At 36.0% G+C, this 20615-nt stretch overlaps 1 protein-coding gene across 1 annotated transcript; it reads right to left on the reverse strand.

The window, feature by feature from the left end:
- Window positions 1–567: 567 nt before the first annotated feature.
- Window positions 568–1764, reverse strand: LOC136039118 (actin-3-like). The gene has a single exon (XM_065722602.1). It carries the CDS (start codon window positions 1762–1764, stop codon window positions 568–570), a length of 1197 nt encoding a protein of 398 aa, XP_065578674.1.
- Between the last annotated feature and the right edge of the window lie 18851 nt (window positions 1765–20615).

The raw sequence follows: 20615 nt of genomic DNA on the forward strand, positions 1-20615 counted from the left end.
ACCGTTAATGACGTCACCGTCAAAGCAAAAATGACGACAACTAATTTCATGACGTCAGTCAACACAGAAACATGACGTCACCTGATCCACAGACAGACAGACAACTTATTTATATATATATAGATAGATATCTACCTATATTCACAGGTGGGACACAGGGACACAAAGCTCGTTCTTTTTATTAATACATCTGAGTACACTCTCAGTAACCCATGGATAAACTGGTGTATTTTTCTCCCATGTTTAGCTACTTTTTCTTTAAAACAATGTGCTTTGTATAAAGTTGTAAACGCATTATGGAATACTTCAAAACCTCCTTTCAAATCTTCTTTTTCCAGAATCCAGACGTGGGCGTGAGGAGGTCTTTGGTGCTACTTGTAAGGGGATGGGCCAGGTTGATATTGAAATTACTCATAAAGACCACATCATGATTCTGTTTCTCCAGCAGCTGGAGTGTGTTCGATAATATATCCATAAAAAAAAGAAAGAGAGCCTGATGGGGATCGGTAAATTTCTCTAATGATTACTTTTCTTAGTGAAGGAAGCGACATTGCAAGGAAAAGTGATTCAAATACATCCTTCACGTTCCGAGTCAGTTGGGAAACTGGGTATTCGCTCAATGAACATTTTTAAACTGTTCTTGTGAACAGTTGATTGCAAAAAATGTTCTCCAGAGCTCTCGTATTCCTTTTTCTTTATTGTCAAATCTTCGAAAATAACGGAGGAGGCAAGGGAAGATCCTCCCCTCCATACAGAGTTTTCACTCTCAGACAAACACCTGACAGAAAGTTCTGTTGTCGATGGTATATCCTTCCTGATTCTTTCAGCAAAGCCAGGGTACTTTATTATAGGCCCAATGAAAAAAATATTAGAACTGAGGGTGTCTCTAAATCTAATATCAACGTTCATAATAGAATCGTAGAGAGCCTCAGTAATTCCAAAACCTCTCTTACCGAAGAGAGATGGCTGGAATAAGACTTCAGTGCTTCTAATACTCTCATTGCCAATAGTAATCACCTTACCATCAGGCAGCTTGTAGCTATTTTCTTTAGATATTTTTCGCTTCCGCCACCACGATTGCTCGTGGAAGGAAGCCATCTCCTTCTCAAAGTCCAAAGCAACGAGGCACTTTTTTTCTTGTATATGGTAAAGTGTGTCTGATTTGAAATCGACTCCTCTGTTTGACTTCATCAGTGTGGATCGCAAATGATTTTTCACGTCGCGATCTCCGAGATTTACACTTGAACAATCCTTTAAAAGGATATTACCATCGTAGACTGGTATGACATGTGTGACATCGTCGCCACAGTCCACAACAATCCCAGTTTTCTTCCTCATATCTAAAAGGGAAAGGATAGGAGCCTTTTCTACTCTTAATTGTGGAATGTTGAATTTTTCAAACAACATTTTAATCATTGTGTTTCTTTTTGCTTCTGGGTTAAAGGGAGCCTCTGTCAGTAAAACTGGGTATTCTTCTGGGTCAATGCAAAGCTCTTGATGAAAAATGTGCTGAAAGATCTGCTCCATAGCTTCAAAATCAGTGACGATACCATGCTGAATGGGATACTCGAGAGTCAAAAGATCGCTTCTTGTTCCAGTTGCTACTCCTAAGTAGATATTTTTACTGTATGAACCCTCATTTTGCACTGTATCGCGTCCTATGACATTAGAAAATGTAGTTGGAGCTAATCCGATTTGATTTGCGAATCTTACTTCAATTTTCTTGTTTGCTAGATTAATAACTATCGGAGATGACGTTTTCATGTTTATTTGAGTAGAATGACTTATTGCCTAACAGTAGTAAGTGTGGTAAATGGACTGTTTCTTCTAATCTTTGAATTTTAAATATTAATATTAGTCTTATATAAAAAAATTAGTTGAACTAATAGGCTGTATTATTCCAATATTTTTGCATTTTACAAATCTTCTATATGTATAAAAATAAGTTGTATGTATGTCCGTTACATCTATATATATATATATATATATATATATATATATATATATATATATATATATATATATATATATATATATATATATATATATATATATATATATATATATATATATATATAAATAAGTTTTATATATGACGTGTGTCATATACCAAATAAGTATGGTTCAAAATAATAATGGTGTTTATTTTCTTCTTGGAATTGGTACGGTTTGATAAAGCTAAAAAAGCAATATTAGCGAGATATATTTATAACACGGCGATTTATAACACATGTATAATAAACAAAAATTTATTAACATATAAACACACATTCAATGTTTCTTTTTTCTGGTCAGTTAGATTAATAAGACCCCCTGGGCGCGATGTATGTATGCTGTGACATCCCTCGACAAACGTGGGTATGAAAGGGAATATTTTCATCAATGTGGGTGAATGCAATCGCATCTATCAACGTAGTTATGAAGGTGACCCTATCTATCAATATAGACATCGGAGGGAACATATTGCAAAGGTCTTAATGCACCAAATGAATTGACTTCAAAACAATATAATTTTTTCTTACGTTTTCAATGGGTGAACTGGTCAATTCCTGAAGGGTTCCGAATGGTTTCAATCAAACAGTTCGTGGTAACGAACTGTAGTAAGGAGCGATCCGGCTCAATAGTAACCAAAACTCTAAAAAATTGAATTTTGATATCAATAGCTACATCAAAAGAATCACATTTTAATGCTGATTTTAAATATATAAGTCTCATCAAGTTTAGTCTTACCCATCAAAAGTTACGAGCCTGAAAAATTTGCCTTATTTAGGATAATAGGAGGAAACACCCCCTAAAAGTCGTAGGATCTTAACGAAAATGACACCATCAGATTCAGCGTATCAGAGAATCCTACTGTAGAAGTTTCAAGCTCCTATATACAAAAATGTGGAATTTTGTATTTTTGCCAGAAGACAAATCACGGGTGCGTGTTTATTTTTTTTTATTTTTTTTTTCCAGGGGTCATCATATCGACCAAGTGGTCCTAGAATGTCGCAAGAGGGCTCATTCTGACGGGAATGAAAAGTTCTAGTGCCCTTTTTAAGTGACCAAAGCAATTGGAGGGCATCTAAGCCCCCTCCCACGCTCATTTTTTTCCCAAAGTCAACGGATCAAAATTTTGAGATAGCCATTTTGTTCAGCATAGTCGAAAACCATAATAACTATGTCTTTGGGGATGACTTACTCCCCCACAGTCCCTGGGGGAGGGGCTGCAAGTTACAAACTTCGACCAGTGTTTACATATAATAATGGTTATTGAGAAGTGTACAGACGTTTTCAGGGGGATTTTTTTGGTTTTGGGGGTAGGGTTGAGGGGAGGGGGCTATGTGGGAAGATCTTTCCTTGGTAAAATATGTCATGGGGGAAGAAAAATTCAATAAAAAGGGCGCAGGACGAATCTGGTCACGTTAGAAAAAAACGTCAAATTCAGAGCTTGTTATACAATGCTGGGTGTTCGGAGCCTCTCTATTATGGAGTATAATTTGAAAATAACACAACTATACGAGCGATAAAACATATATACCACAAACATAACTCAACTAACGAAAGAACTGCTAAGAGATAACACAACTATAAAGCGAAAACAGGTGAAAACTAACGGGAAAATAAACGAACTAAGAGGTGGAAGGGGCCCAGAGAAAAAATATAATCCTTTTCCAATTTTAAGCCTAACTTCCGCAAAGGAGTAATAATGTCAGAAGCCCCGAAATACCGAATTATTTTCTTTTCAAACAGTTCGTGGTAACGAACTGTAGTAAGGAGCGACCCGGCTCAACAGTAAACGAAACTCTAAAAAACGGAATTTTGATGCTAAAATATACATCAAAAGAATCAGATTTTCATGCTGATTTTAAATATGTAAGTTTCATCAAATTTAGTCTTTGTCATCAAAAGTTACGAGCCTGAGAAAATTTGCCTTATTTTATAAAACAGGGAGAAACACCCTCTAAAAGTCACAGAATCTTAACGAAAATCACACCATCGCATTCGGCGTATCAGAGAACCCTGTAGTAAAATTTTTAAGTTTCTATCTACAAAAATGTGGAATTTCGTACTTTTTGCCAGAAGACAAATCACGGGTTTTGCTAAAGTTTGACTCTTTGCCACAATTCTGCTTTTTAATACAATTAAAAGCTTTAGCGTAAAGAGCGAAGGATTGCGGAGGGGACAACCCATTTCATATACGGAGTAATTTCTGTTCGTTTTAGTTTTAATAACTGATACACATGTTCCTCGTATTTACTATTGACTTCGATTGAAACCTCAATTGTAATTGAAAACCGTTAACTTCACTCCAAAGAATAATCAACTTTTATATTAAACTTACGGTTCAGCAACCATTAAAAAGGACCTAGTTATGCATGCAGACAAAAGCATTAAAACATAATTTTTTTGGATAATCTGTCAACTCTTTTTTGAGGATAAAAAACAATATTTTTCTAAATATGTTGATTTGTCACAGCTTAATTACCTAGGAAAAGCATCGAATAATTAGTTTTTAGAAACATGCTAACCTACGAAACTCCAGCTTTAATGTTTTCATTTCTACTTTGGAACTGATGAAACTTCAAAATCTTAGATCAAAAATTTTCAAATCCTCGTTAGGTCAACAATATTTTCAAATAAGGTTTCTAAGGATTCTAATAAACTGTTTTCCGATCCATAAATTTGGTTTCATTTGACATTGCTGATGGACTCGTCTTGTAAAGTAAGAGGGATTGGAGAAGTAAATCACCTAGAGAATAACCCGGTAAAGTAATTCTTTTCTACGTAGAATCTCAAGCTGTTTAATTCAATTTGAGGTATGATGCTGGTATTTGCGTCGAGTCCAGGACTTTAGGCAGATTTGAACGGTCAAGTAGATGGAAAATGAAATATGCTTGTTTAAAAGGTTATATGGAGACTTACACAAAAATATATCATGTCTTCAAATAATTTGAAGAAATCAGGAATAAAGTTTGTAATAAAAAGGACTTTATATACAGTAAAGCAGTTTTTGGAGGTACTGTGTGTAAAAAAAAAATATGCAAAATCAGCCAAAGCCCCATACTGATACCACTAAATAGCTTTAGAATTTGTTGCTTTCCTTTGAAGTTGCAGCTGCCTCTTAAGATCAAACATAAATTATAGTTAAATTTAACCAATTTAAATATGCTTATTCATTCTGACATCTATGTGACATCTTGGGATTCCTCTTGGGATCAAGCATAAACTATAGTTAAATATAACTAATTAGTTATGTTTATTTATTCTCACGTCAATGTGACATCTTGGGACCAAACATAAACCATAGTGAAATTTAACTAAATAGTTAGGTTTATTTATTCTCACCTCAACTTTACATTTTGGGATCAGACATAACCTGTAGTGAAGTTTAACTATTTAGTTATGTTTATTTATTCTCACGTCAATGTCATATTTTGGGATACTGATCTTGGATTAAACATAAACTATAGTGAAGTTTAACTATTTAGTTATGTTCTAATTGAAATTTTAATTGTAATTTAAATATTTTTAGTTTCAATCCACATGCTAATTTCATTCCCTTTTACTCACATCTTAGGGAACATCATGGTTGCACCTCAACCTTTTAAAAAACAAGCTCTAGCCATACAAACTGTGTTTTGAAAAAAAAAATGCCAAGTTTGAATGAATCGTCATTTGAAGCTAATTCAGGAATGGCAACTATGATTTCAATTAAGTTTAATTATAAAAATTTATTACATAAACAAATTTATGGAAATGCCGAGAAGAAGTCAGAAGCCCCTCACATGGTGGTGTATCGAAACAAAAAAGGAACCATTAGAATCGCTATAGCCCAAAATCCCTAATCTAAGATTTACAGTACCCCATCTTGAGCAACAAGCAGAATCACTTTTGCGCATGGGAAACATCCACGTGTCTCCGGCTGGAAAGTACGCAGGGGGCCTCCGGGCCCCCCACTGATATATCATGATTTTTTCCCCATAATGTATTATACTTTTCACAGAATAATGGATTTGTAGGGTCCCTCCCCCGAAGCAAATTTCTGCGTACGTGCTTTGTGTCCATGATTGTTTTGTTTTCTCTCTTCTTATGTTTACCCTTTGTATCAGTTGTGTCAACTTTTTTTGCATTTCATAAAATAAGATTTTCCTCCAAAACTTTGGCTTTGTCACCGTTTTTAATAATTAGGAAAATCATCAATTAACTGGCTATTAAAAGCAATCTTACCATGGGATTTTTTTTTTCATTTTTGCTTTAGTGAGTATGGCAATCATAGGATCCTATTTAATTCAATATTTTTTTTTCAAATACACTTCTAAAGATTCTAATGAGTACTCTCCAATTTACTAGAATTAGTTTATTTTAGCATTGTTGAGCGACTGTTCCTATTTCGTAGATCGGCTTTAAATAGTAAATTAAAAAAAGAAGGTTTTTTCAACTGAATGTAAGGAGCAACATTAAAACTAAGAACGAACAGAAATTATTACGCATAAAAGGGGGTTTTAAATAATTAGGAAGACCATCAAGTAACTGGCTATTAAGAACAATCCTAACAGAGAAAAATCGTTTTTTTTTAGTTTTTGCCTTAGCGAGTATGGCTATCATAGAATCCTATTTAATTCAATAGTTTTTTTTTCAAATACACTTCTAAAGATTCTAATGAGTAGCCTCCAATTTCCTAAAATTGGTTTATTTTGACATTGTTGTGTCATTGAACCCTGAATCGCGAAGGGTTTAATTAGAATAAAGAGTTCTTTTGAAAGTTCTAAAATAAAACTTTAGCGTAAAGAGCGAGGCATTGACGAGTAGACGAACACCCTCATATACGTAATAATTTCTGTTCGTTTTAAGTTTTGATGTTGCTCCTTACTTTAAGTTAAAAAAAAAGTTTTTTTTTTAATTTCTGATCTTTTTTGAATAATGCTTGAAAATCAAGTGCCCACTTCATCGAAAATTCCCTTCCCCCATGAAAAATTCCTTCGTGGAAAAATCCTCCCGCGAAACCTTCTCCCCCTGACCCCCCTCCCCCAGAAAAAAAACCCTGAAAATGTCTGTATGCTGTAAAATGTATGTATGTATGTATAAATGTCCAATGCTATGTGTAAACAATGGGCAAAGTTCACAACATGTAGCCCTTCTTCCGGGGCCTTTAGGGCATTAAGTCATGCTCAAAGATATATTTATTATATTTTATTGACTATGCTGAACAAAATGGCTATCTCAAAATTTTGATCGGTTGACTTTGAGAAAAAATGAGCGTAAGATGGGGCCTAGTTACCCTTATGTATTTCTGGGTCACTGACAAATAAAATAAAGAAAAAAAGAATGAATTTTGGGATATTCTACCTATATCCTTGTATTTAGGTAGAATGTATGACGTAGAATACATCATAGTATTTGTTTGTATATTTATTTACTTCTATTCTTTTTCGTAATTTGGGAGTTGAGTTACCACGGCAGGGTAAGATGAAGGTTAAAGAAATCAATTTGAAAATTTTGAAATTACTGGCAACCTTAGAAGAGCTACCCCATGACGGAAGTGTAGAGAAATACAGACTGGGACTAAGAAATACGAGTAACCACTTCTCTAAGACTTGGTCTGGTACTGGCCAGAGGCGTCACTAGACACAATGTTTGGGGGGAGGGACAATAGATTTAATCTACTGGCTCTTTCATTTTTACCGATTGATTTAAGTTTATTTCTATTTATTACTTTTAGACTTTTATATTAATTTGACTTTTATTTTAATTACTATTAGAATTGCTTGATGTTTGGCTCTTTAATGATCTTTAACGACCCTTCTTTAACGACTTCTTTAACGAACTTGAACGGCTCTCTAAGGACTCTCTAATCAGCCCATTTGTCCTAATAAAAAAAAATGGACCCTGGGAAATTGTGGTGCTTTGCACCACTCTTTTACCGACTCGGTTATTTATTTGATTGGCAGAAAATACGGAGGAAGGGGTACCCCCTCACCCATAAGTGGCGCATCTTCTGACAGCTATAGTACATGAAAAGAGTTCACCCCTTGGGGTCAAGAAAGTGTCAAGTAGGTGTGCATCAGAAGGTTTTCGCGTCTGAAGTGGCTTTACTTGAATGGAATACGTGGCTTTTCAGGAACAAATGCGACACCGCGTGGTTTTTATTCCTCCGAAAATGGAAAACTCAAAACAGTTAAACGCTTTTAAATTGATTGCTATCGTAAGTTTTTAATCTATGGCAACTTTTTCCTCCATGAGGTGGTTTAGTGCCACAAAATGGCTGAAAATACTGCTTTCCCATGGTAAGTTTGTGTGGCTTTAAAAGGGTTCGAGAACTATTCACTTGCGTTCGAACGAGCCCTCTTCTGATCTTCTTGGGCCATTGTTTCGGTACAATCATCCTTGCGAAAAAAACAATAGATAAACACGTACCACTGATCCTTTTGCCGAGAAAACGTGAAATTATTTATTTAGTAGATAGGACGGTCAAACCTCCATAGCAAGGTTCTCTAATATTGTGAATCTAATTGCGAGATTTTCATTAAGGGTACATGCCTTTCTGTGTTTGTTTGTTTTTTGTTTTTGTTTTTATCAATTTTTTGACAGTCAGACAAATTTTCTCAGGCTCGTAGTGTTTGATGTGCAACATTAACCTAATGAAGTTTATATACATGGAATCAATATAAAACTGAAATCCTTTTTATTTATTAATAATTATCTAAACTCCCTTTTCTACAGTTTTGGTTACTGTTTGCCCGGGTCACTCCTTATTTAGAGTTCTTTACCACGAACTATTTGGTTCAAAACCATATATTCTACCTGTAGTGATGAACGTTGGAAGTATATCCAGAATCCCTGCTGTTCTTCATTCTTTTTATTTGTCTTAATTTCATTTTGGCTGCTCAATTTTACTTGGGAAGAAAATTCCAGGGAAGGGGGATTGTAGTGGGGACTATTGGGATGATTTTCCATGGGGGAGAAAGAATTTTTTGGTGAAACACCCCGAACCCAGTATTTTCAGCAATTATAATACTTATAACTTGCTTTACTAGCTTCCACAGTCATTTAAGGGTAGCTTATTTCAATCATGTTTTAATCACTGAGAAACAGAAAGACTATTTAAATAACTTCCCAAGACTCAGAAACTTTTCGTTCCCTTTACTGGTTTAAAATGTCTTTTGGAAGAACCGATTAGAAGGTAACTAATTTTTTTTACTTGCTTAAAATTTCAAACTCGAACACAAAAGAACATATCAGGTATCGCAAAAGCAGGGTTTTCTTGGATTTTCTCTCTGACATGCGGTTAAATAATAATGGTGTTGGCTTGTAAAAATGTTTCAAAGTCGGAAAGCAACGAAACCCACCCACTTTGTATTGTAAAGATGTAGAAAAGCAACTCGCTTTTCCTTTAGCTTTAAAGTTAAATTTTTGGATACATGAGCTTTATAATTTTATGCAAATTCCCATGAATAAGCAGAGAAATTATACAGGCTTAAATCACAATTTTTATTTTTTTTTGGGGGGGGGGGATATGACGCGTTTCAGATCTGCACAGCATCAACTTTTGTCTCATCCTTATTTCTTAGAAACCATGGAAGGGCTGTTAGGAAATTGCTGTCAAGTCTGTCAATTTAAAATATCGAAAGAATATCGTGGATATTTTCTCATCCCCTTGCAAGCTTTTTAGCTGACTTCTCATGCCATAAGGATACTCTTTTGGTCAAACTGGCGGGAATTTCCATTCCGCAAAATTCCTTTTTTTGGCAACAAGCCATAAATGAAAAGGAGCTACTGCCTATTTTTTCTTCTTCCCTCTATACACCCATAAAAGTGGCAGAAAAATCCCAAGATTTTCTTCAGATACTTTTATCTTTCTAAAAGAAGTCAATTCGTAAAAAGTGTGAGAGGAAAATCTGACACAACTCTTGAAAAAAGTAAGAAGGAAATTAAAATCAACTAAGGAAATAGATAGCAATTTAAAGAACTCTTGGCTATGACACTAACTTCATTCGACAGTACGATTCACTTTAATTAAAGAAAAATAAAGTTTTAATCATGTTCCCCTTCTTTTATTAAGACCTGTCTCTTTTAATTTCTTTCTTGGAGATCTCATCTCCTTTTAGTAAAATTCTACAATTAAAACAGAAAAAAAATGTGAATAGAAGTGAATATTTAAGTTGACATGGGACGAAATCTTAAATCTACTGAGATAATAGGGACGGATGTAATTCCACAATAAGGACAAACGGACTTAGTCAGAAAAGAAAGAAAAAGTACTTCCGATTCCGACACATTATATTTCACTTAGTTCAAGCAAGGCTGTACGAAAAAGACCATCAATTCAAAAAAGAGGAGTGGATTATTAAACTATATTTATAAGATATGGGGATCAGATTTGGGTAGTAGTCCTTATAAAGTTCACTCAGGTGGCCTTACAAGTGGTCATTGTGTGAGATTCTGATTCACTTACTTAAATCTACTGAGATAATAGGGACGGATGTAATTCCAGAATAGGGACAAACGGACTTAGTCAGAAAAGAAAAAAAAAGTACTTCCGATTCCGACACATTATATTTCACTTAGTTCAAGCAAGGCTGTACGAAAAAGACCATCAATTCAAACAAGAGGAGTGGATTACTAAACTACATTTATAAGATATGGGGATCAGATTTGGGTAGTAGTCCTTATAAAGTTCACTCAGGTGGCCTTACAAGTGGTCATTGTGTGAGATTCTGATTCACTTACTGGAGATTCCTCAACCATCGAAGAGTCCTCGTTCCGTTGGAAACATCTTCCTAAAACGACTCTTCCCCTCAAAAATGTATGAATAAGTATCGATTTCTGGAGTTGAAAAGGTCCAGAGAAGACCTGAAAAAACTTAGTTTGACAGAGTGATTCCTATTCATTTAAGGTAAACGAAAATTTCAATCATCTTGTCTTGAGCAAACTTGTTTCTTACAATTTCTTAAACGGTGATTTTATCTTATTTTAATAGGATTCTTCGATTAAAAAAAAAATATAAGAATTAAATAAGTATATATGCTGAGATGCAACAAGATCACACTACGATAAGGGGAGAAACAATTTAACTATATGAAGAATAACACAAAAGTAATAGTCCTATTTTCTCGGTTCATTTAGACCCAGAGTATAAATCTTGGAAGACAGAAGTGATTTGATATTAAAAATGAGGCACTATAAAGCCACCAGGCCAAAATTTACCAATAGGCCCACTAAGCCAGGGAATAGGGGTAAATAATGTAAGGGGACGTAATAAATTATCATTGAGTGACTTTTTCTTACAAAAACTGAACTTCTGTGATTAATAGTCAAAGTGCCAGATGCGCTCCGCCACCGCACTGCCTATTCACAAAAAAGGAAAGCAACACAGAAATTCCGTGGCCACTTGTAAACTATCAGATGTCTCTTTAGAATGGCAGCTGAGAGTTCAGTATCACCTCTTTCTTTTATTACTTTTGACCCACCAGTTGTGTTCTAATCATTACTTCCACTATTCCCGAATTTTTAGCGATTTCCCCGAAATTTCGCTAAAACAGAGAGGCAAAATGCTTGGGCTTAGACGCGTCAAAACTTGAAATCCTGCCCTGAATGACCCAAAAATGACTGAAATTTTTATATATTGTATTGATACACAATATAGTTAGTCCGTGGCACACTTATGCGTCACATGTGTTTCACTTTAGATATCGTATTTTAATTTCGTCGAAGAGAGCTTTGAAAAAATTGAGTATCTAGGTTTAATGAATAAATTGATTGTTAAACTATATTTCTGAAGGAGAAGGGGTTAGATTTGTGTTGTACTCCTTGTAAAATTAAATCAGGGGGTCTTTAAAGCTACCTTTTTGTGTGTAGTAATAATTCAGCATTCGGAGATTTTTTTTCCACTGAAGATTGTTTCTTGCGTATGAATCATTTTCTGGTATTACCCACCCCTCCCAAAAAAGGAAGTATTTCTTAATCTGAGTCAACGAACTACCTTTCTTTGGTTTATTTGTCTCTCATAATTGTATGAATAAGTATCGGTTTCTAGAGTTCAAAAGTACAGAAGAGGCCTAAACGACCTAGAACGATCTAAGAGGAGACCTAGAGACCTAGAGGTACATGATTTCGTACTTCTTTAAGTGTTTCTTCGACCCTTAGGACTTGAAATCACTAGGTATCTTTTTGGCCAACATACCCAAGGCACTTCTTTGTGTATTTTTGGATGATATTTTGGAACATACAAAGTAGTCAAAGTCTTTATTTGGATGAATTAGTTTTTCCACTTCACCCCCCTCTCTGACCTTTCCTTCCACCCTGCTCCTCGCCAAACTGAGTTTGTCCGTTATTGCATACGAATTACCTTACTTTACTTTATTTATGCTTCATAATTATACAAATGACTTTGTGATATACAGGCCTAAACCTTCTGACACCATTAAAAACCAAAATGGCTTTTTGTCTTCTCGATCCTGACGACAAGAGCCAGGGGTGGATCGAGGATTTTCTTTAGAGGGGGGCGCATAATATATAAGCTTGCGAACAAAGAAATACCCGCAATTTAAAGGGAACCTAAACAGTTAATTGTCGTAGGTAGATAGTCAAAATACTCGTAAATTTAATCTAAAATCTGGTGATGATTGAAGTTCTAGTATATGTGTTGAAATTAAAATGGCATAGAAATATTGATACAAAAAATAGTATGGTATAAAAACCATCCCGCCATAAAAAAAAAGCTGTTCAATATCTATAAAAAAATATGAAATTTAATATATTCTGCATAAATTTTTGTCTTTGCACTTCTGACCGCAATAGCAAGCGAATTAAGCTTTTTGTTGCCAGAAAAGGATTCGTGTTGAGCCATCTTTTGGGTTCATGCATTTTTTGTTACAATTTGTATAGATCAAACCATTTAGCATGTCGCCCAACTTTGAGCATCGCTTAGTAACTATGATAATAATGAAGACTAGGAAATGATGATAAAGATGCAACTGCAGTATTCGTAAAAGATGTATTAAACATTAAATGCTACTCCTTTTAGGGGTGTAACAAAAAACAAACCAAGAGATAGAAATGCATAGAAGACATTCAAAGCGAGGGTTTAAGTATAGGCAATAAAGCATTAACTAATCACTGTTTTTTTTTTAAACATAGTGTTTTGATAAACAGTGTCAACTTTGACGAAATCTAAAAAATTCACTAATCAAAATTTTACCTTTGATTACAACGTAACATATGATTCCATTTTTTAAAGTTCGATATATTTCGCTTAAATTATAGAATTTACAATTTTATAAGAAAAAGCCCATTTCTTTTTCCCCAACCGCCATATCTATTTATTACACGGTCGATGTGTACCTCAATATTTCGGTGAATGTTTATAATGGCTAGTTTTGTCATTCTAGATTCCTGTCAGTTTAGAGCTCTTCGTTATTTATTTATTTATTAAACTTAAGACCAACTAGGGCCACTTACACAGAACAAAAACCGATAAATCAATAACACACAAATCAATAAGCAAAAAAAAAAAAAACTGTTCATTCAAATAGCCATAGTACATTTAAACATGTCAAAAGTGTTGTGTGTAAATCACACTTGACCAAGTTAGCCAAAGTGGCAGAAAGAGGCAAAAAAGCGACTCAGAAAGCACCAAATGAGGGGATTATCCGAAGCAAGTATCCTTGTCTGGATGGAAAGAGAAAATTTTCTACGCAACTCAGGAAAAGATGGGAAGCCACCACCAACAAACATTCCAGATGCACAACAATTCAAAGGAAGATTAAGAAGCCACCGTAAAGAATTGTTATAAAGAACCCGAAGAGAATTCTCACACCTAACGGACAGAGATTGTACAAAAGCTAGACCGTACAACGGAGTGCAGTAAGCTCTGAAAAGAAAGCATTTTACAGAAGGGCCGCAACTTTCGAACTTAAGAATGAGTAAATTAGCCCTGCAGCACAACGAACCTGAAAGTGCCTTAACATGAAGCTCATCACTCAGAGTTGGAGCCACCGTGAATACAAGATATTTATAGGATCCAACAAAATATAATGACACTCCAGAAAGCCAAGCCATAGGGATATGTGTCAAAGGAGTTCCCCGGGGAATAAACGCCATACACTGGGTCTTAGGCGTGTTGAACACGATATCATTGGCTGACGCAAACTCATCACTGATTGAAATTAAATGGTTAGGTGGTGCCAATGTAGGAGCTAAGATAACCAGGTCATCAACATAACCCAGGTTACTGAAGCAAACACCACCAATGAAACAGCCAACCCCAGTTTGTGCCAAACATAGATTAAGATCATCCACATAAAGGCTATACAGAAACAGCGAGAGGACCCCACCTCTCCGCACACCATTCAAAACAGGGAAAGTCTCACTAAAATAAAATAAATGAGACGCTGCATATCAAACGAGTATTGGCGAGTTCCTATGATACGACGGTCAACTCCTTTAGTGTCTATTTTGTCAAGGAGCCTCTCAAAGTTCACTCGGTCGAAAGCCGCCTTAACATCAACGAAACATGCAAACACAGGACTAGAAAAAAGCAAAATGTGCTGTACGAGAGATTAAAGGATAAACAAACAGAACTCCGTCGAAGATCCTTCTTTGAACCCAAATTGATAATGCATTAATCAATCTGGGGTGATATCAAAGAGTATGGACATTTTTCAAAGTGTTTTGAGACGGTAGCCGCTAGAGCAATCGGTCTGTAATTGCTTAACTATTCCATATCACTGGCATTCGACTTCGTAATAGGAGCCAAGCAAACCTCAGTAAGGGAATCTGGGACATAGCAGTGGCCAAGGAAACCATTGAAGAGCAGTGTCAACAAACAAATCAGGAATGGGCAACCATGCTTAATGTGATTTTCTGTCACTCCATCAAGTCCATCAGACTTGCTGCCCGAGAGCCAAGACAACGACTGCACCACAAACTCTGCCGTTATCAGCTTCTTAACACAATCAGTCCAAGGCTTGGAGAAGGACCTTGCCGTTATTGCTTTTGGACCAAAGCCACTGACCAGAAAACAGCACTGTAATGACTCCTCCATAACTCAGCAATGTCTTTGGGATCAGTCGCTGAACCGACTCTTTTTGACATTTTTTGGGGACCAGCACTCTTAGAACTAGCAAAATTTTTTCAAAAATCCCGGAAATTGAGTGAACCCAAACTACTGGCTAGAGTCAAAGTCCTCAAACTTTCCATATTCTTTTTGTACCACCAAAGGGCACTCCAGAACCTACTATGAAGAATTAGCAACCCAAAAAAAAGGCATTTGTCACAGCTAAATAATGAGGGCGAACGTGATTATTCCAACCAGGAATAACGTTCAGCCCTACCCTTTTCCTGTTGTTACTACCCAGACAAAGAGGTAGAGTATGACAAGCACTAACAATAAGAAACTAAATCAGTGTATAATAAAGAGCCCCTAACCCATTAGTGTGAGAAGGATTAGCACAGTAAGGGAGAGTACAATGGTAAATAGTAAGGATACGCCTCTCAACCTCCAAACCATAGGCCACAAGCTGAGATGCACTCGCACGCTCCCAGTCCACAACAGGCGGACCAAGGGATTGCGGATCTGCGCACAACGAATCCACAGCACAAATAGCACAAGATAATTCAAACAAAACAGGGAAACGGTCTGAACCAAATGCATCACGTCTTACAGGAATAGGCATAACAGTAGTACTAAAAGAACTTGAACACACCACATGATCAATCCATGACGTATGGCCTGACGGGCTCAAATATGTGAAAGTCGATAACTCTAGAGCCACTTCATCACAACAAACCAAACCATTTTCAGCTATTACTGCCTTCAGCGTATGGCGGAAAATAGTTTCTGTACTGTAATTAGCATTAAGATCACCCAGGAAACAAACATAAGGATAAATCAAACAGTTCGTGGTAACGAACTGTAGTAAGGAGCGACCCGGCTCAATAGTAACCAAAACTCTAAAAAATGGAATTTTGATACCAATAGCTATATCAAAAGAATCGCATTTTAATGCTGGTTTAAAATATATAAGTTTCATCAAGTTTAGTCTTACCCATCAAGAGTTACGAGCCTGAGAAAAATTTGCGTTATTTTAGAAAATAGGGGAAAACACCCCCTAAAAGTCATAGAATCTTAACAAAATCACACCATCAGATTCAGCGTATCAGAGAACCCTATTGTAGAAGTTTCGAGCTCCTATCTACAAAAATGTGGAATTTTGCATTTTTTGCCAGAAGGCAGATCACGGATGCGTGTTTATTTCTTTTTTTGTTTGTTTTTTTTCCCAGGGGTGATCGTATCGACCAAGTTGTCCTAGAATGTTGCAAGAGGGCTCATTCTAACGGAAATGAAAAGTTCTAGTGCCCTTTTTAAGTGACCAAAAAAATTAGAGGGCACCTAGGCCCCCTCCCACGCCAATTATTTTCCCAAAGTCAACTGATCAAAATTCTGAGATAGCTATTTTATTCAGCGTAGTCAAAAAACCTTATAACTATGTCTTTGGGGACGACTTACTCCCCCACAGTCCCCGTGGGAGGGGCAACAAGTTACAAACTTTGACCTGTGCTTACATATAGTAATGGTTATTGGGAAGTATACAGGCGTTTTCAGGAGGATTTTTTGGTTGGGGGAGGGGTTGAGAAGAGGGGGATATGCTGGGGGAACTTTCCATCGAGAATTTGTCATGGGAGAAGAAAACTTCCATGAAGGGAGAGCAGGATTTACTAGCATTATTTAAAAAAAAAAATTAAAAAATAAATGTGAAAAAGCTTTTTCAGCTGGAAGTAAGGAACAGCAATAAAACGTAAAACAAACAGAAATTATTACCCATATAAGGGGCTCACCTCCTTATGATACCTAGCTCTTTACGGTAAAGTATTTTTAGTAATTTCAACTATTTATTCTACGGCTTTTGTGATTCAGGGGTCATTCTTAATGAATTGGGATAAAATTTAAGCTTTAGTGTAAAGAGCGAGGTACTAACGATGGGGCGAATCCCCTCATATATGTAATAAAAACATGAGAATACAAAAGTTCTTTACGTAAGCTAATTTATAAGTTACGTAAATCTTTTACCAATAAAAAGATTCGTAAAAAATTAAAAGTTCTAGTTGCCTTTTTAATTAACCAAAAAATCGGAGGGCAACTAGGCTTCGCCCCCGCTCTTTTTTCTCAAAATCATTCGATCAAAATTATGAGAAAGCCATTTAGCCCCCCCCCCAAAAAATGCAAAATTTCGTTTTGATTATTCCTCTGCGGAGAGCCAAAATCAAAACATGTATTGATTCAAAAACGTTCAGAAATTAAATAAAAAAAAACGAGTTTTTTTAACTGAAAGTAAGGAGCGACATTAAAACTTAAAACGCACAGAAATTACTTCGTATATGAAAGAGGCTGCTTCCTCATCAACGCCCCACTCTTTACGCTAAAGTTTTTTACTGTTTTAAAAAGAAGAATTGAGAGAAAGAGTCAAACTTTAGCGTAAAGAGCGGGGCGTTGATGAGGAAGCAGCCTCTTTCATATACGAAGTAATTTCTGTGCGTTTTAAGTTTTAATGTCGCTCCTTACTTTCAGTTAAAAAAACTCGTTTTTTTTATTTAATATCAGATAAAAACGATACTAGCTTACCTAAGTACAGGGAGAATTTAAGCGAATTCTCATTTGAGCAAACTGGCATATAAAAATTAACTAAAAGGTAATTCTGATCATCACAACGGAGGCAGACTGGCTGCAACCTTTCATCTGAGGGGAATGGAAAAGATATTAGGTGGGAGTAAGCTTTTCTGCAAAGAATAGCTAACCCACATCTCGCCCTCTCTCTCAAAAGGCCATCACCTGCTTTCGTAGTATTCACGGCAAAAGAAATAAAATCCCCACTTAAACCCTCCGAAAAGCATTACCAAAATCAATTAACATGGTTTCCTGTAGAAAACTTAAGTCAGACTCTCCACAGAGAGTTTTCACTGCACCTGCATTATGCTTCATCGAGTGACGCATAATGTATATAAGTGACGTATAATATGACGCTTCACGTAGTTTCTCACCCATCTAAGTAAGATTGACCTTCAGAAGGCGTAGGCTCACTAGTGGGCACTTTAGGCTTAGGTTCATAACAAGTCCCAACAAGGATGCCGATAGGCCAGAACTCAGGTGAAACCACTTTCGAACTTAGCGCAGCCGACACAACGAGCTTGAACAAAGCACTGTTGGGACTGGCCGTCACAATTTTTGAGCAAGATACTGGACACTTCAGCTTCTTTGAGACAAAATTAGCAACTGTGTCCTCAGTAGTTTCGGGAGCAAATCTACTAACAAAGAGCTTTGATACCTTAGTTTGCAGGACTGACTTCACATTAAGAATCACAGGGCTGATATTAGCTCCCACAGTGTATTTGGAACCTTGAAGACCATATGAAAGAGAACCACGACCTCCAGCTGCCTGAGCCGTTTTAACCTTACGTTTGTTAGCAGGTTTCGCTGTAGCACTGGCATAGGTTCCAGCTTCAATTTGACTCTTAGTACCAGTCGCTGACCTAGAAAAGAATCAAGGGGTAACTACTCACTCTATTAACAAGAACAGGCGCATATTCGTTAGTAATATCTGTCAAAACAGCCTCTTTGGGTTACACCAGGCCGGGAACCTCAGATGACTTCGGTGACTTAGTTGCGGACGTCATCTGTTGCTTAGCAACAATTGCTTGAAGTGTAGAATCGATCTCATCAAGTTAAGATTTTAAGCTTGACACTTCCGATGACGCAATATTCTGAGCAAACCATTTAAGCTGCTCTAACTCGGATTTCAAATAGCTATATGAGCTCATATTACTCGCAAGATCAAAACATGAGAGTGAAAAAAGAGGGGAGTCACAGCAAATTACGCGCCACAAAAGTCAGAAGTAATTTTCTATCAACTTGTAAGAGGACAGAAAAAATTTCACAAAGTACAGGGCTTTTTGTAGACTGGCCCGATCGGGTTTTTACGAAGTTTGGAAATTCCTTTGTCAGAGACACGATCACTTCACTGGGAACGTAAGCAGCTAGGTTTCCTTTTGCTCTGTTGATTTCCCTCCACCGAGTAAAAATCTGACACAGCTTAATTAGGAGATCCTTAGGAGTCCCAGAGTCTATCTGGGTGATAAAAAAGTTAAGCAGCTCATCAATAACGACTTTTGTTGACATCCTTAATATCAAAGGGAAAAAATGAAGACTTACTCACAAGGGGGGCTGAAGAAACCCCCCGCAAAAAAATATAATCCAAATTAAAGTCTAAATTCTTAATTCTTCAACGCCACGGTGTATCACAGCACAAACAAGATGTTAGCTCGCCGAGCGCCTGAATGAAACTGAATATTTCGTCTTCTATTCATCCTAAAATATTCTAATAAAAGACCAAAATCGCCATAAGAATATGAACTCTAATAAAGATGCATATAGGTTTGTGCTTCAAACTAAGTATATGAGTCAAAATACTCCTTAAAAACAAATAATTATGTGTTTGTTATTTTTGTTTTATAGGTATAGATTAGTGATTTAAATTCTCAGGATTTCAAGCTATGGGAGATTTCTAATTAATTTTTGTGTTTTATCTTGAGATTTTCAGACGATCAATTCAAAGTTTAAATCTTAGTTTTAGTTTTAGTCTTAATTTCGAATTTTTAATGTAGTTTTGTGCTTCAAACTAAGTATATGAGTTTTGCTTTTCAGTCCCGTTTTGACAGCACGATCCGGAAACACCATTTCGACAGCCTAAGGAAGTTAGGATTTTAAATTTCCTCTTCTTATTATTACGAAATGAAGATTTTAGCCTCCCAGCTGGCTTTTGAGGTAAATACGGCCAGATTCCCTTGCTGTACCTAAATTTTATTAAATACTTTCTGGCGGTGTGCGTTATTAGTAAAATCTAATAGAGACCAGAAAAAGTAACATTGAAACCTTGTTTCAGACTTGTTTGCAAAAAGAAACAGTCTTAATAATTGAAAACTTAACAATTAAAAACCTTTCTCAGCCTCCTCCCTCTTTAGGCTAAAGTTTGAGTTTTTTCTATAATTCTTTAAGAACTACTGCTCAAGAAAAGAGGGCGTAGATTTAGAACAAGAAGCACAGATAAACTTTAGCGTAAAAAGCAAGGGATGAGAAAGTGGACGCCCCATTCATATACAAAATGAATTCTGTTTGTTTTAAGTTTTAATGTTGGTCTTTACTTTCATTTGAGAAAACTTGTTTTTTTAATTAATTTCCGTTCATTTATTCATAGCATAACCAAAGTTACAAGGGCACCAGCCGATAATTTTCCAGGGAAGGAGACACCATTATATCATTGGTGGGTTGGGGGCACTGGAATATATTTTAGGATAATTTTTTTAAGAATAAGTTTATTTTCTAATACACTTCAAAAAAAAAAATTCAAATTTAAAGAGTATTAACTTTACAAGCAAAATGAAACAAATTTCAGCAAATTTTAAACGGTCTGTTTTTTTTGGAAAAAATTTTGACCATTTTGTCTATAATAGATTTAATTATTATGCTTTGAATCACTGATTGTATAAAATGTGGTGTCTGTTTAGTGGCTAAGCGCATCAAGTTGAAACTTATATTGAAGGTTGAGGAGGATAATGAACTACATTAAAACGTACCACGG

The sequence above is a fragment of the Artemia franciscana genome, chromosome 19 (genome assembly GCF_032884065.1).
Source record: "Artemia franciscana chromosome 19, ASM3288406v1, whole genome shotgun sequence".
Lineage (NCBI taxonomy): Eukaryota > Metazoa > Arthropoda > Branchiopoda > Anostraca > Artemiidae > Artemia > Artemia franciscana.

What these genes read in the sequence shown, in the direction of transcription:
- LOC136039118 (XM_065722602.1), bottom strand. Translation starts at nt 1,764, where the DNA reads ATGAAAACGTCATCTCCGATAGTTATTAATCTAGCAAACAAGAAAATT.